The 16,872-nt window shown below is 33.1% G+C and overlaps 2 protein-coding genes across 3 annotated transcripts; both read left to right on the plus strand.

The window, feature by feature from the left end:
• The first annotated feature begins 1,265 nt into the window (after nucleotides 1-1,265).
• On the plus strand, nucleotides 1,266-10,338 carry LOC105216241 (uncharacterized). Its single transcript, XM_011190630.3, has 4 exons — nucleotides 1,266-3,723; nucleotides 5,695-5,973; nucleotides 6,036-6,204; nucleotides 6,302-10,338. Exons 1-4 carry the CDS (start codon nucleotides 3,129-3,131, stop codon nucleotides 9,534-9,536), a joined length of 4,278 nt encoding a protein of 1,425 aa, XP_011188932.2. The 5' UTR covers nucleotides 1,266-3,128; the 3' UTR covers nucleotides 9,537-10,338.
• Nucleotides 10,339-14,265: 3,927 nt separating this feature from the next.
• On the plus strand, nucleotides 14,266-16,338 carry LOC128922095 (piggyBac transposable element-derived protein 4-like). 2 transcript variants are annotated; one of them, XM_054231584.1, is made up of 3 exons: nucleotides 14,266-14,662; nucleotides 14,740-15,501; nucleotides 15,557-16,338. In XM_054231584.1, exons 2-3 carry the CDS (start codon nucleotides 14,742-14,744, stop codon nucleotides 16,153-16,155), a joined length of 1,359 nt encoding a protein of 452 aa, XP_054087559.1. In that variant the 5' UTR covers nucleotides 14,266-14,662; nucleotides 14,740-14,741; the 3' UTR covers nucleotides 16,156-16,338. The 2 variants fall into 2 exon arrangements, with proteins under 2 accessions (XP_054087559.1, XP_054087558.1); XM_054231583.1 differs by having other exon boundaries at nucleotides 14,267-15,501; nucleotides 15,557-16,337.
• The last annotated feature ends 534 nt before the right edge of the window (nucleotides 16,339-16,872 follow it).

Raw genomic sequence — 16,872 nt, forward strand, 5'->3', positions numbered from 1 at the left:
CTCAGTTGCATTTTTTTTTTTTTTCAAAACATAGCAATTTCTGTCATTTGCCGGTATTTTTAACCACAAATACAACATAGTAGCAGAATTTGCTTATGCTTCCCACCACTAAATCCCCCATAGCTACATAGTACATATAGCCAGCCCGTTTGGCCGTTCACGTTGCGTTGCATTACGTTGGCGTGTTGTTGCGGATTGTCAAGTGTAATCGTAAACTGCAGTCGTTGGGAATTATACGAAGTAACAGCACAACGGCATGTGTATAAATAAAAAGAAATCAAAGGAAATGCAATTGAGAATAAAAACCAAAAACAAAGCACAGTGTGCGTTCAAACAAGCAACAGCAATAAAATTCAAATCCGCCAGCTTTCAATTATGCTGCACAGTGGAGATTGCAATGCTAAACGTTACATATAACGTAAGTTCTTATTGGAAATAAAAAAAAAAAATATTTTTTCTTTATTTTGTTTATATTTTATTTAACCAGTTTGAGTGTTGATTAACACCTAACTGTTTTTAAGGTCATACAAACATTTCGTACTGTAAATATGTATGTTACGTTTAACGCATCATTAACATAAGTACGTGAACGTATCATAATATACACAGCATTTTCATAAAAACAAACGCTGCAAAAGTTTACCTAAAAAATTAAATACTAGCTTTTTAATAATTATCTTATCGAAATACCCATGTAGTGTATCGACAATTTTTTCCCAACATTTGTGCCCACAGTACAATTACAAGCATACAGTCAGAAATGAAATTGCTCGCTTGCCATGAACAAAGTTGAAAAAAAAATTCCACATACATACATATATGAAGACAAAAAATACAACAAAAATGTTACAATATCAGGCATGAAAACAACAACAACAATATGTAGATGAAGCAATATAGTGAGTTTCACAGTGGTGAAACCACACTGCGAAGGAGCACACAAAAAGGGCAAGCAAAAATAAACGAGTAGACAAGAAATGGGGGAAAATAGGCAGCGCATACAGGGTTTAAGTGTATTAAATACATATTATGTGGGCTTTTGTGTACAAAGAAAACGATTTTCTTGAATATAAAAATAATATAATTTTTGTAAAAATATTAATTCATAATTATATTTGCATATTTTGTTAAGCAAGCACTTAGTACGTGTAAATAATTTTCCATAAGTGTAGTTACGTCGACACACCCTGTAAGACATAATCTCAAAATAATATGAGCTGTGCTGTATATAGCACACAGGCAAGCATTGAAGCAGACTGGCGACAGGCAAGCAATATCGACAACGGGTAATCGCAGATAGCTTGTGCAAACGAGCGCTGTGTGGGGTAGCGAGCAATACAGCAACGAGAAATCGTATGCGTGCGAGCGAGCACGCAATATGAAACTTGTGTATGGTAAATAGATGGAAAGTATGGAGGAGACGAAGCGATACAACGACGGCGTTGGCCAAACGAGTGACGATAGTTGAAGTAGAAGGTTGTAAAATGACATTTCAACCGTTTCGGTGATCAAAGAAAATTGATTAACGCGCCAAAAGCAGCAAAAAAAATATAATTGAAGTGCAAAGAAATGTCAGTACCAAGTGCAACACTGCACCCAAGTGTCAAATTTGTAGCTAAAACAAAAAACAAAACAAAACATTACACCAAATAGTACAAATTTATTGAGAAGGCCAACAAAAAAATTATTTTATAAATACATATTTAAAAGTGTAGAGAAATACCAGAGTTGCGTTTAAAAAGTCTCTATACAGAAGCGAATATATATTGTATGAAAAAGAGAAATCCAAATACATCTACAGCGTACGAACGAATTTTATATACGACAACAAGCATATAAGCGTTCGGAATTCAGTGGAAGTGGCATGTGAAATATAGAAAAACAGGTACAAGGCAAAACGTAGAGGCAAACGATAGCAACAACAAAAGCGAATTGTAATAACACACAGGGTTGTATGTGTGCATATACTTATAATAAAATAACGCAGCCCAACACAGTTCACCACACTACACACCACAGGTAGTAGTGGTAGACAGAGAGAGTAAAGTCTATATACAATATTTGTGTTATATGTGTGCGTCATCTCGCTTTGGCCTTGTTTGACAGTTCGTAATTTGACTTGGGCACAGTCGTCTCTGTGTAATATTGCTAGCTAGCTGTATCGAATTAAGTGAAGAAATTTAAATTTAAACGGAGCTGTTTAATGAGAAGAAATATAATGATTTTAAATCGATAAAAAACAATTTAAAAACTACAAACAAGGTGTGGTGCAAAATAAACGCCGATTTAAGTAAAATTGTAAATGCTATCGTCTCTACAGCACATAGAATCGCGCTATCGGTAGTAAATATATAAATAAAAAGTTTCGGGTAGAGTGTAAAGCAATCGTTCATTTGACTAACGCGAATAGTAACGAAAGAAATATTCTTTCCTACGACTTGGTTGTCAAAATCAATACAAACGGAATTAAAATTTTACAATTGAACAAAATTTCTCTAGACGTGTAAAAAAAATTAATTTCATATAAAGACAAGATGCAAACAACAACAACAACGAAAGCAAAGGAGTGACAACTGAAAAGGAGAAGTGTCAAAAGTAAAACAAAAAAAAAACTTAAAGTAAATAACAGAAGGGAAAGAAGCAAAACTGAAAAAAGACAGAAAGTTGTAAATATAGTGCTGTAAATAAATATTTTGCGGTGGTGAAGAAGAAGCAGACATTGCGATAAAATTGTACAAGCAAAAACTGTAAAGTAAATTAAAAAAGCAAATTTGTATACTCACACAAATACAGTTCTCTATGCGACGCAGCAGTTGTGTAGCATTGTCCATCTCTTTTTCACATATTGCGAACATTGGATGATGTGCCTGCACTCCAGCTGTCATGTATTAAATACAGCAATAAATTACATACGAACGGAAACCCTGACGGCAGTGGCTGCAACAAATATCGAGTGAGTGCAAATGTCAAGCTGCTTACAATATCAACCTAAATAGCAACAATAACAACATAAACAGTCGATACAACGGCAACAACTCATATGCAAACAGCAGCAACAACACTTTACAACAAAAATTTATAGTTGCAGCTACCAAGAAGACAATAAAGAAAATTTAACAAATGACAAAATGTTGCAACAAGAACAACGCCAAATAAATCGTGGCAAAAATATGCATCATCTAACATTCCCCACAAATTACAAGCAAACAATGAACAATTTAATTAAAGCTAAGAACAACAATACTGCTACAACATTAACGCCAGTACGTACAACTATACTTGACTCCAGTAATCCTCATCAGGAGCAACTGACACAAACGGCTAATACAAATATAAATTACACAAATAATACAATGGATGCAACAGCAGCAAAACCACCCACCACCCAGAATGTTGGCAATTACGGTGGCAGCAACACAACACCTTCTACAATGGGTGTCAATTTACGCGTAACTGGCCAATGCAGCCAAGGTGGACGTAAATATATGGAAGATTACTTCTCGGTCGCCTATCAACAGTCGGAGAATGCCAAGGATCTTGAATATGCATTTATTGGCATTTACGATGGGCATGGTGGCGCCGAGGCAGCTACATTTGCCAAAGAGCATCTAATGATGCAGATTATCAGTCAGAAAGCATTCTGGTCGGAATCAGATCATGATGTCTTACGTGCAATACGCGAAGGATATATCGCCACACACTATGCAATGTGGCGGGATCAAGGTATTTAAAACGAATTGTCTTACATAAATGTAGTTGCTTGTTTTTGTGGAATTATGTAGAACACTAGATTTATTAGCTTGTAGTACTTGGAAGTCACAATAATTTGTGTAAAATAATTAATATTGAGACGTCGTGCTAGAACTGAACAGTTTCAAATTAATTTCTGTAGTTACATATTAACACCGCCACACCATATTTGTTTTTACGCGCCGCGCGGTGTTGAATAATACTATTTTTCATTATAAAACTAATAATTCAACAAAATATTAAAAAATCAAGCATAAGTATAGAAATCTTAAATCAAATAGCAATCCCACCAAATATGTTTTTTTACTTTTGCCCAATCGCCCAGTGAATTTCACCACTTAAAACAACAATATGTGCGCCTACAGTAAATAACCTTAATTCGTAGCGATTTAAATATAAGTTTTTCCCCCATCGTTTATTTAACATACTGTGCACGAAAGAAAAGTGTACTAGGAACGGCGAAATCCGCAGTGGAATATTCCACACACAAGCTGAAAGCAATGAAAACGTATGAAAACGAGTAACTACAAAAGTGAAGAGAAGTATGTATAAAAAAGTGTTCGAGTATAGAAGTAGTATGACAACACTGTCGTATATAGTCAAGAGAAACGGGAGCGCCTCGTATCACGATACACATTTTTATGGTATGTGTGCTTGTGGTGTGCACACTGTAGCTGTGGTGACTTCACTTATATAAAATGCATTTGTGTTGTTGCCCTTGCAATGTATCAAAATGAGTAAAATGGTGGTGTGTTTTATAATATATATGAATTTACAGTGGTACTACATACATATGTATGTATGTGAGGCATTTTTAAATGGTGGAATGATGGCAAGTACAGTGTTGCATAGCTGTGGTATAAATGAGTGGTGGTTTATTATAGTAGGTGGTAGCTGTAGTGGTGTGTGGGTAGTAAATAGCAGGAAATAAATCGTGCAATATATAATGTCGAAGTGAAATCTTTTGAAATGATTTTTGTAGAGCAAATATATTTTTTCTTGATAAAGTGAAATATACGCATTTTCGCTGTATTTTACAAATTTTAAGTTTCTTTAATTTTTCTAATAAATAACAATATTTTATAAAAATCTAATAAATAACATATTTTATGTAATTCAATTAGACTTTACTTCCTTCAATTCTAATATAACACTGCGTGTGTCTTTTGCCTGCTTATGCAATACAAGCATTTCCGTTGAAAACTCATTTAAAAACTGATGACAATCTAATTTAAATTAATTAATATAATTTTGGCTATATTCATTTTATAAATATCCGATATCTTATGTCTAAACGTTAATTGAATTTACAACTTATGTTGCAATTGTTTTTTTTTACGCTTTTTCAAATGCAACACTGTACGCTAGAATTCACCTTATCCCCTCAATGCAAATATACTCTAAAACAGCCATTCACCCGTGGCCTTAATAACTACCCCACTCTGTGGTGTTAATTAGATTACTCACCTTTTAGTAAACACCGCGAATATCAAGCAGATTTTGACATTTCAAATCGCACTTTAGTTTTCATGTTTTCCTTTACATACATTTTCGAATGGGGTCTCATGCTATTTGTCACACTCTCTCATTCTACATTTTTGATTATAATCTTATAAAGGTTTCTTTCATATTAATCTCTAAACGACAATGCTACACACGTGAATATTTAGTAAAACACTTGTACTTTGACATTTTGTTGATGTTACGGCGCGAATGTAAACAAAAAAAGGCAACACTATAGTGTTTGGAATGTCAAAGGTCTGGGGGTGGAGCGGTGTACATTTGTTTTCATTTAATTTTTGTTTTGTTTGCTTATTCGTTGTGATTTTCTTAATATTAAATATAATATTGTATTAAAATATTAATGTTGACTTAAATTGTATAATTTATAATACTAAATTACAATTTTCAATTAAAACACGAATCCTTTTCGCATTTTCGCAGAGAATTGGCCCAAAACAGCAAATGGCTTGCTGAGCACAGCAGGCACCACCGCCACCATAGCCTTTATCAGACGTGAAAAGATATATATTGGTCATGTTGGTGATTCGGGTATTGTGCTCGGCTATCAGAATGAGGGTGAAAAATATTGGCGTGCACGACAGTTGACGGTTGATCATAAGCCTGAATCGACGGAGGAGCGCGCACGTATACAACGCTCTGGCGGCAAAGTGGTGGTCAAATCGGGTGTACCGCGTGTCGTTTGGAATCGTCCACGTAATGGTATGTGCATACACACATTATATGCAATAGTGTGTATTAATAATTTATAATTCTTTTTACAGCTGGTCATAGAGGTCCAATACGCTGCAATACACCCGTCGATGAGGTGCCATTTTTGGCTGTAGCGCGTAGTTTAGGTGATTTGTGGAGTTATAATTCCAAACGTAATGTGTTTGTAGTTAGTCCAGATCCAGATGTACAAGTGATCAAAATAAATCCAAAGACTTTTAGGTGAGTTCAACGTATATTATATACGAATGTACATATGGCAACTCTACTATATGAATGGCCTTTGTATAATTTTTATTTTGTTTTTTGACACTTCTAGATGCTTAATTTTCGGTACGGATGGTCTGTGGAATGTTGTAACACCACAAGAGGCTGTGGACACCGTCTACGAAAGAGAGTGCATTAATGAGCGCCTACAAGCATATGCAAATGCCGACAGTGGCAATAATGAATGGACAAATCCCAGTAAGGGGTTAGTGGAGCGCGCTTTAAAGACGTGGTCGTCGAAAAAGATGCGCGCTGATAACACTTCTGTAGTAACTGTCATACTGTATCCATCTGCCAATGACACTGCAAATACCAACAGTGTGCCACCCAATACGCTCTCGTACAATAGCTTGCCGAAAGATAGTTGTGGGCTGGAATATACAGAAATGTGTGCTGAAGTACCCACACCGGAGAGTTATGGCATTTCTTTCGAAGAAATTGCCGAGAAACATGCAATGCCTGAAGCGTTCCGCAATTTCGATTATCTGCTAGACGAAGAAGCTATAAATGCAACACTGCAAATGCAGCATGAGGAGAATTGTGAGCGTAAATATTGCAGTGAAGATCTCTCCTATTGGAATAACTGGAGTTGGGAGGAGCGTCAATCGGATTGTGCTGGCGATTATAATCATCAACAAGTGGGTAGTTTGGCTACACATAGTGATGTTAGCATTTGTGGCAAGGCCATAGCCAGCCACAACATAATGTGCAATACTAACGGTGCGATAACAGGTGACAGCGATGAGAACGCGGTGGATGGTGTACATGCGCTTGCAGTTAGTGATAATGCTGAAAGTGAATCGGCTGTTTTGAATTATACACATTACAGTGCGGACGCCTCAAATGCATCGAGTGATGTCAGCAATGAGTTGGGCAATGCTGCTGGCTTCATGACATTCGCCGAATCGTACAATTCTTTTTTGAATGAACACATGTCACATGATAGCACCAACAGCTCGAATTCCAATTCGAATTGTCAAATTATTAGCGGTACAAATGAGATATTACAAGAACAACAGTTGTACCAACAGCAATGCATGTCCGAGGAAGAAGGCTATTCGCTAACTAAATTGGAGACACGACGCGAACAACAACGCTGCACCACTGGTGTACAAACGTTTAAAATTTTCCAAACACTCGACACAAGTGGCACAAGCTATGTGCCACAACGTGTGGCACAACATGAGAGTAATCTGCAGCAAGTGGTTGCGCCAACGGCACGGCGAAATGCAAACTTGCAACTACAAACAACTGCCACATCGCAACTCACAGTTGAGGAAACGCGCGAACTGGAGGCTGCACTCACCTGGGAACCGGAATGTGCGCCACTGGCTACGACAATCAACCAGTTGCTCGCTTATCCAGCTGAACATGAAAAGCCTTTGGAGCTGAATTCGCTGCTACAGCAAGAACGCGAAGAAGAACAGCAAGTTGCCTATGAACGACTCGAAATGCAGCGACGCTTGGCGGAGACAGATGTGAATAAGGTAGCGGTGGGACACGCGGAGCGTACGGTAAAAGACAGTAAAGCAGAAGTGGAAGTGGAAGCGGAGCGCGCCACATTACCTGCTGATGAAGAACTTGAAGACGTGTTGGTCGAGGAGTATATTGAGGAAGATGCCGACAATGTGGAACAACTACTAAAGGAAGAATCAAATGCAGTACCCAATAAAGATGCTAGCGTACAAATCAACGAAATCTCGTCCAGCATGCCGTCATGTGATAGCAGTAGCAGTGATAATGAAGTTTTGGTGTCCATTACCGCTATGCCAACAACTACAAGCCACAAGACAACACAAGTTATTGAGAAAATCGAAAAGATTGAAATACTGCCACATAAATTGCCAACAAAATTGGAGCGTTTGTCCAACCAAACGCTGCTCACGCAGAAAACACCACGCCACACACAGTACAAGAAGGCTACAGCTGCCACAACGGCGGCAAACGCAACTTCAAACAACAAAAGTGAAAAGGTCAAAGTTACCACGTACGAATTCACCTCACGTCCACCCAAAGCTTGTCCGGCGCGCACCTCGCTTAAGCGCGCACAAACGCAATTCCCCAATATACCAAATGAGAACGCGCGCGCCGCAAGTGAGGCGACATCAGCGCATGAGCTCAGCAAGCGGCGGCGCTATGACGCCTACAATGACTTTGTGTTGGGTGCGGTTAGCAGCACGAGCAATAAAACCGATATTGATGCAGATAACACAAACAGCAACAACAACTGTCGCAATCGTCGCTGCAACAGTAACGCGTCGCTGGCGCATGCCGGCAGCACCAACTGTGGCACTATCGCCTTGGAAAAACGTCAATTGCGCAGCAACAGTGGCATTGTGGACTACTCCAAGCGCACCTTGCGCACACGCAACTCGCTCACCAAAGATTTGAAAGCAAAAGCATCGCTAACCTCAACAATGCGGCGTGTGACCACACAATTCCTGCATGAGACCGCTGTCAGTCTGATGAGCAGCAATTCAGCGTTAGCCCAGCAGCGACAACAGCAACGCAGCGCTAATGGGGGCGCCAACAGTAGCTTGTCGTTGAACAGAAGCGGCAGCGGCACGAACAGCAGCAATTGCAGCAGCGGCAGTAGCGTTGGACGCAGATCGCGTGCGGAGAAACTATTAACGACGAGCACGGACAATTTGGAGGCTGCCTTCTCACATGTCATCAATTTGCGTTCACGTAAAGTCGCACATTTTGCGGTAGCCGCAGCAGCAGCCGCGGCAGCAGTCAATCACACACAAACGACGCGCCGTCCGAAGGGTGTTGTCGGCAGCAGCGGTACACTGCTAACCACAACGGCGTCCACAGTGCTGCGACGCGAACGCCATAATTTGCGCAGCTTGAGTACGCGCAACGTCGCTAGTCCGTCCGGTCTTATGTCTGCCAATGGGCAACGTGACTATGCCTATGGCAAGTCCACGACGCGCTCCGGTTTGCATGCGACCGGACTGTGCGCGTACACATTGCCGTCCAGTGCAGCGCCGACGCCGAAATTGCTTAATGGCGCAGCGGGAGTGAATGCGGCGGCGTCGCGGTCGCGCGCACATGCGCTGCTCATGGCCAAGCAGTCGGCGGGCGTTGGCGCTGGGTCGGCAAGCAGTTTGTGTGCGAGTGGTGTACGTGGTGGCGGCGGCGGCACAACAACGTCGCTGACGCCCACCTCGTATGGCAAGCGCACGACGGCGTTGCGTAGTGGCGCAGTGGGCGGCGGCAGCAGCGCGAGCACAATTATGTTGACGCGTAGTGGCGGACGCAATGGTAGAAGACTGAATCGTTAAATGAAAGCTACTGCATTTCGATATGTTATTGTGAAGTTATTTAGTACAAAAATGCCTGAAAGCATGCTAGACACCAAACGTTTTGAATCCAAAAAGCAAAAAACTCAAAAAACAAAAACAGAAAACGTAAACAATTGGTGCGCTCTATTTGCATTGTTATTGTTTGTGGTTTAAGCCAGCCATTTTTTGGCACAAAACTGTGAGAATTGGCGTAACAAAAAATATTTTTTTCTGTAAATTATAACGTTTAGTTGGTTTATACTCTAATTTTTCGCTACAGAAATTCTGCAAAAAGCAAAAATCTAAAGAAAATGCAATTTTTATTACTAAAAACAATATGTTTATTTAATAGGTCACTGCATTATTGACCTAAAATTTTTTATGGTTCGAAATAAAGGAAATGGAAAATTAGTAAATGCACGCGCATTAATTGTAAATTTAAAAAATTCAAAATATTGAAAAAAATTGCAATTTAAAAAATTAAAAAAAAAATAAAAAAGTAAAAAAAAATTCGGAAAAAAATTGCAAAGTCTGTGAAACGGTGCAACAATAGTCTTCTGTGTGCAGTTAAAAGAGAATAACAACAACAAGTGTACTAAAAAAATATGATTAACTGTTCCTTACACCGTCTTGATTTCCAATGTAAATCAAAAGTATTTGTATTAGGCGCTAAGCTTTAATTGAAAGATAAAACATGAATATTTGTTTTTGTAAAAGATGCTACTAGTGGTAAGCGTTAATTGTAGGCATTTTTATTATAATTATAATTAAATTTAGTTTTTTTTTATATATGCGCATTAAACATACATACACACACACATGTACATATAATTTAGTTAATATATTTGTTTGTAAGTGCGCCATTGTCGTAAAATTTAGCATTATTTTAAATAGTAGTAATATTTATTAAACTATAATTAAACACATTAAATTAATGGTAGCAAAATGAACAAAATTTTAAGCGTTTAAGCAAATTTGAAACTCAAACATTTTAGTTTTACATACAAACACACATACATATTTTTTAGTACATTAGTTCTATTTACGACAAGCACCGCTTTAGCTGCTAATCATTTGAGAATTCTATATTATTATTTAATTAAAAAAATGTATTGATTTGTTGCGTATTTTTTTGTCGTAAACACATTGTTTCTTAGCATACAATATGAATTATTTTTCATTTTGCTTTTATTAAGGTATTACTTTTATTTTTTCAACAATATTTTATACATTTTATTTCATTTAAATGATGTGCTACAGGTTTAAATAAATGAAAAGGCGTGAGTGCCAAAAAACATTAATAATCATATCCCATCATTCTTCAAAAAAATATTTTTTTTTTTTTTAATTCTGGTATAAAAATTTTTAGTTTAAAAAACTCTGTTTTTTGCTCGAAATAACATACAATTTACACAGATCGACAAGTCAGTTTGCTACTGTCGTCTCTGTGCAGCCAAATAAATATAAATGCTATGCATTTACAGCGAAACTGAGTTTTTTTGAAATTATCAAAAACATTTTTTTTATTTCAAAATTATTATTTGAAAATCTAAAAATTATTTTTGGACTATTTAAAAATTATTTGTTAAAAATTTAAAAATTATTTTTTGAAAATTTAAAAATTATTTTTTGAATATTTAAAAATTATTTGTTAAAAATTTAAAAATTATTTTTTAAAAATTTAAAAATTATTTTTTGAATATTTAAAAATTATTTTTTGAACATTTAAAAATTATTATTTGAAAATTTAAAAATTATTTTTGGAATATTTAAAAATTATTTGTTAAAAATTTAAAAATTATTTTTTGAAAACTTAAAAATTATTTTTGGAATATTTAAAAATTATTTTTTGAATATTTAAAAATTATTTGTTAAAAATTTAAAAATTATTTTTTGAATATCTAAAAATTATTTTTTGAATATTTAAAAATTATTTTTTGAACATTTAAAAATTATTATTTGAAAATTTAAAAATTATTTTTGGAATATTTAAAAATTATTTGTTAAAAATTTAAAAATTATTTTTTGAAAATTTTGAAAATATTTTTTATAAAATTCAAAATAATTTTTTCATACTTTTAAAATTATTTTTTGATACTATAAAAAATATTTTTATAAAATTTCAATATTCTTTTTCAATATTTGTAAATTAAATTATTATACGCATAAAAGTTTTTAAAAGACAGTAGGATGAAATCCGTATTCAATTAACTGTATAACGGTTGTCATATTTATGCGGAGGAAATTCACAGCAGTAATTTTTAATTTTGAATATTTTTTTTGTTATATATTCTTTTGTATAATTATTTTTATATATTTTTTTATTTTTTTTTTGTTATCTATTCTTTTGTATAATTATTTTTTTATTTTTTTATTTTTTTTTATAATTATTTTTTTATTTTTTTTTTGTATAATTATTTTTTTATTTTTATTAATTTTTTTTTGTATAATTAAATTTTTTTTGTATAATTAAACTTTTTTTGTATAATTATTTTTTATTTTTTTATAATTTTTTTAGTTTTCTTTAATAATTTTTTTATTTTTTTTATAATTTTTTTATTTTTTTTATAATTTTTTTAGTTTTTTTTAAATTTTTTTTTTAATTTCAAAGTTTGACAACTTTACACTAATTACCTTTTTAAAGTTGCACAATTTTTTAATCAAAAATCAATATTTTTAATAATAAATTTAATAATAAATATTACGTTAAAATTTTTTTTATGTTAATATTTTTAAATGTTTTTTGTTTAATATATAAAATATTTTCAGATTAGCTTTGAATATAAAATACATTTGTTAACTATTTAATTTTTCCTTAATTAAAATTAAAAAAAAATGGAGATATGTTTTCATATTAAATTTAAATTTTTCAAATATATATTTATTAAAATTCAATTTATTTATTTTCAAAAATATATTTTTTCAAATTAAAGTTTGATTTTATAGAAATATATTTTTTTATATTAAATTTAAATTTTTCAAAAATATATGTTTTTTAAATTAAATTAAAATTTTCAAGAATATATTTTTTTAAATGAAATTTAAATTTTTCAAAAATATATTTTTTTAAATTAAAATTAAATTTTTTAATATATATTTTTTTAATTAAATTTACATTTTTCAAAAATATATGTTTTTCAAATTAAATTTAAAATTTTCAAGAATATATTTTTTTAAATTAAATTTAAAATTTTCAATAATAAATTTTAAATTTTTTTTAAATTAACTTATGATTTTTCAAAAAAATATTTAATTTAAATTTTCATTAAGCGGTGCTTCTTATTAAAAACATTAATTTTATCATATTTTTTCACGCTCATTTCATGCTATTTTTCCTAACTGTATTACTAGCTCTTAGTTTTGCTACTATTAAGCATACTTTATGAAAGAAATAATAATAATAGAAAATAACTGTAAATTGTAGATTTCATTAATTTATTAGTTTATATTAATTAGTTGTAAGAATTTGTCTAGTTTTCAGTTCTAGTGTGTATGTATATGTTTACGCGACTTTGGTGATGAAGTGTGTATTAAGAAATATGCGTAAAGTTGAAAAGTGTAAAAATAAATAATAAATATATTTTTTATGAATTGAAGAAATACCAACAATAATTTTTATGATTTTCATTCCTGTTGAAAAAAAAAAAGTTAGAGTGTGGTTATAGGGGCGAAAATTCATTGGATGAATACTGTACATTCGTATCTATGAATCTTGAAAAGAAGTTTGTCTTCATTAAATTTGCTTTTTTTAGACTTCTTCGCTCTTCTCTGCTTTGGATAAGCGTTTAAAGTTGTTACTTTTCTCTAGATTGTGAAGTTAATCTAGAAGAATACTAACGTTTCAAAGCATCTAAGTGGTGATTGAGAGACACAATAACATGATCTCATGCTAGAAACGTAGCTGAACGCTAATGCTTTAGTTTCCCGAATACGATTTTAATGCGAAGTTCTACTTGTTCCAATTTTTAACTTGGAAATTACATAATCAATTCCGACATGTGTTGATTTCGCACTCTAATCTTATGATTAATTTTTATTTAGACAAACTTGTAATCACACATAGATAGTATTTATGCATAATTTGTAATTCCCATTCACACAGCGCACACACAACGTGTTCTAATTACATCAGCGTGCAAAACAAATTAGATTATACATAAATTCTAAATTAATAATTTCTATTGAATTACAAAATTTCCCATGCGGTAAACACGCATTTAAATGACGCTATTTGACAGCTGAAGAGTTAACGGAAGCAATGAATCATACATACGTAACACTTGTACGATTATAATAAATTAATAATAAAAACGTGTTACGGTTATTACTTTTTATTTTTTTTATTTTATTTTTATTTTATTTCAGTATTTTTCGCAATAAAAACGTCCATCGCTGAAATTAAAAATATAATGATTATAAAATGTTTTATGACATTTCAACGCATGCGTTTATACGCTTGTGTTGACATATTTTTTTATTTAATTGTCACATGCATTTAAGTAACTTCCTTTACAAGTGGTTGCTTTACTGGTTTTCAAAAAAACAAAAAAAAAAATGCAAAATTATCTCCCTTATATTGGCTACTCAGCGTGTTTAGCTCGTGGGGGACACTCGTGCAAGTGCACGTTGTTGTTGTTGTTTGAAAACCGAAGACTTATACAGCGAACTGGATATACGAAAAATTAAACAAATTATTCTGAATGCAATATAATTTCCGAGAAAATCTAATTTACGGTTTTTTGTGTGTTTGCTATTTTACTACATTTTATATTTAACCCTTTCGACCCCAATGTTGCCTGAGGGCAATTTCGCTAGTTCATAGGCCTACCACCAGCGTTATTTTTGTTTTTGTTTATTGAACCGATATGATAACGGTAGTCTTATGAGTCAGCACGTGGTGTGATCAAAAAAAAAATCACTAGTAAATCATTTAGCAAAGCAATTTGATAAAGACTGCAGCAGTGTCGGCGAAAATTTATTTCTGCATGAAGGAGAACATTTTTAAAAGAGAGAATTTTTTAAATAATTGTAACAAAAATTATCAATCTGTAAATGAACTACTTTTCAGCGATTGTTAAGTGAAATATTTTTGCAAGAAAATTTCTTTAGTTTTAAACCAACATCAGGTGAGTAATTTTTACATATGCGAAGTTGCTTGTGAGCAACTTTGGGCAATTGTGGTATAAAATTTCCATGACTTTAGTTATGAGGCCTCAAGATAAAGGTTTGTCAAATGAGGACGTACAACGAATTTTAAACTTCGATTGGGATGTTTCAACTGATGAAGAAAGTGGTGATGAGATAGAGGATGTGTCTGCAGTGCTGGAGCAGAATTTGCAAGGGATTATGGAAAGAGGGGAAAGCATAGAAATCGGACTTCTTGACAATATAATTACGGAAGACAACGAGCATGAATCTTGTTCTAGTGAAGGGTTTTGCATTGAAAAAATTGATTCGAAGGCATTAAAATGGAGATCAAAGCCATTTGAAGCTCCTGAAAGTGTATGGAAGGCAGATGTCGACTTGGAAATTCACGACGTCATGATGCCCGTAGAATATTTTTCACAATTTTTTGACTGTCGTGCTATTGATTTGATCACGCAGCAAACTGATTTGTATGGACTTCAAGAACTGGGCCTTGAACTTAAATGTACCAGTGTAGAAATAAGACGATATATTGGTACTCTACTGTACTTAGGTGTTTTAAAACTACCCCAATTTAAAATGGCATGGTCTCAAAATATTAAGCTTACCGCTATAACAGATTCAATACCTCGTAATAGATTTGACAAAATTAAACAGTGTTTACATTTTAATGATAACAGCAAGCAGCCTAAAAAAGAAGATTTAAATTATGACAAGCTATACAAGATACGTCCACTGCTCGATATCATCAGAGAAAACTTCAATAAACTTCCTCAAGAAGAACATCAAAGCGTTGATGAGCAAATAATTGCGTTCAAAGGTATGTGCTTACACATGTGTTGTATCCGTATTTTTGTTGTTACTTTTGCTTACAGGACGATCAACGTACAAACAATACAATCCAGCTAAGCCTCACAAATGGGGGTTGAAAATGTTTACGCGTGCTGGAACGTCTGGACTTGTATATGATTTCACGCTGTATGTTGGTGAAGGCACCTGTCAATCATATGGATTGGGACTTTCCTCGGATATAGTTCTCTATTTAGCGAAAACTATTCCCAAACACAAGAACTTCAAACTTTATTTTGATAACTGGTTTACATCAGTAAGCCTTCTGATTGCATTGAAGGAAATAAAATTTCAACTGGAAATTGCTGATGCCCTTCTGCAATCTACGTCTTCTGCAGTTTCTATGCAAAGAAAGCGAGGCAGACCGTCCAACGCAGAGAGGAATGATAGCGATACAAACTCTCCATCGAGCAGTGTGTCGTCGCATAACACGAAAAAGTACAGATTCCAGCCGAACCCTCCAGAAACGAAACGATATGATAAGACGGAACATTGGGTAGTATTCGGTGAAAAAGGGCGCTGCAGGTTGTGCAAGACAGGAACTCCAATGTCCAAATGTCTTAAATGTAAGGTCCATCTTTGCTGCAATAACAATAAAAACTGTTTTTTGTCTTTTCATACCTAATTTTTCCCCAATAAATAAAATAAAATGCGATTAGAAAAAAAAAATATTAATAAATTCTATACCACCATTGCCCAACGTTGCTCACAGGCAACATTCTGTAGCGCTCAAACGGGTGGGAGTGGCGAGTTGAAAATTTTACTATACCTTTCTAGAATAAATATAATGAGATTAAAACTAAAAAAAAAATTTTAAGATTACAGGAAGAAAATCGGGGTCGAAAGGGTTAACATATTTTCTTATATATTTTTTCATATTTTGTTATGATATAAATTTATTTTTGTTATATTAATTTTTTTATATCTATTGATTTTTTAAATTTATTTTAACTTTTTAATTAATTAATAATTAATTTTTAATTAATAATTAATTTAATTTTTTTATTTATTTTTTATTTTAATTTTAATTAATTATTTATGTTTTTCATATTTATTTATTTATTTGTTTGTTATTTTTCTTTACTTCCTTTCTCTTGTTTTTCCCAAAATCATTCTGATACAATATATTTTTCGAGAATATTGAATTTACTTTCTTATGTGTGCTTGATATTTTACTCCATTTTATTTTTTACATATTTTAATTTTTTTTTTATATTTTCTTATTATATTGATTTATTTTTTATATTTATTTTAATTTTTTTATTTCATTATTTATTTATTTTTTATATTTATTTTAGTTTTATTATTTATTTGTTTTTTATATTTATATTAATTTTTTAAT

Source organism: Zeugodacus cucurbitae, chromosome 5, assembly GCF_028554725.1.
Source record: "Zeugodacus cucurbitae isolate PBARC_wt_2022May chromosome 5, idZeuCucr1.2, whole genome shotgun sequence".
Lineage (NCBI taxonomy): Eukaryota > Metazoa > Arthropoda > Insecta > Diptera > Tephritidae > Zeugodacus > Zeugodacus cucurbitae.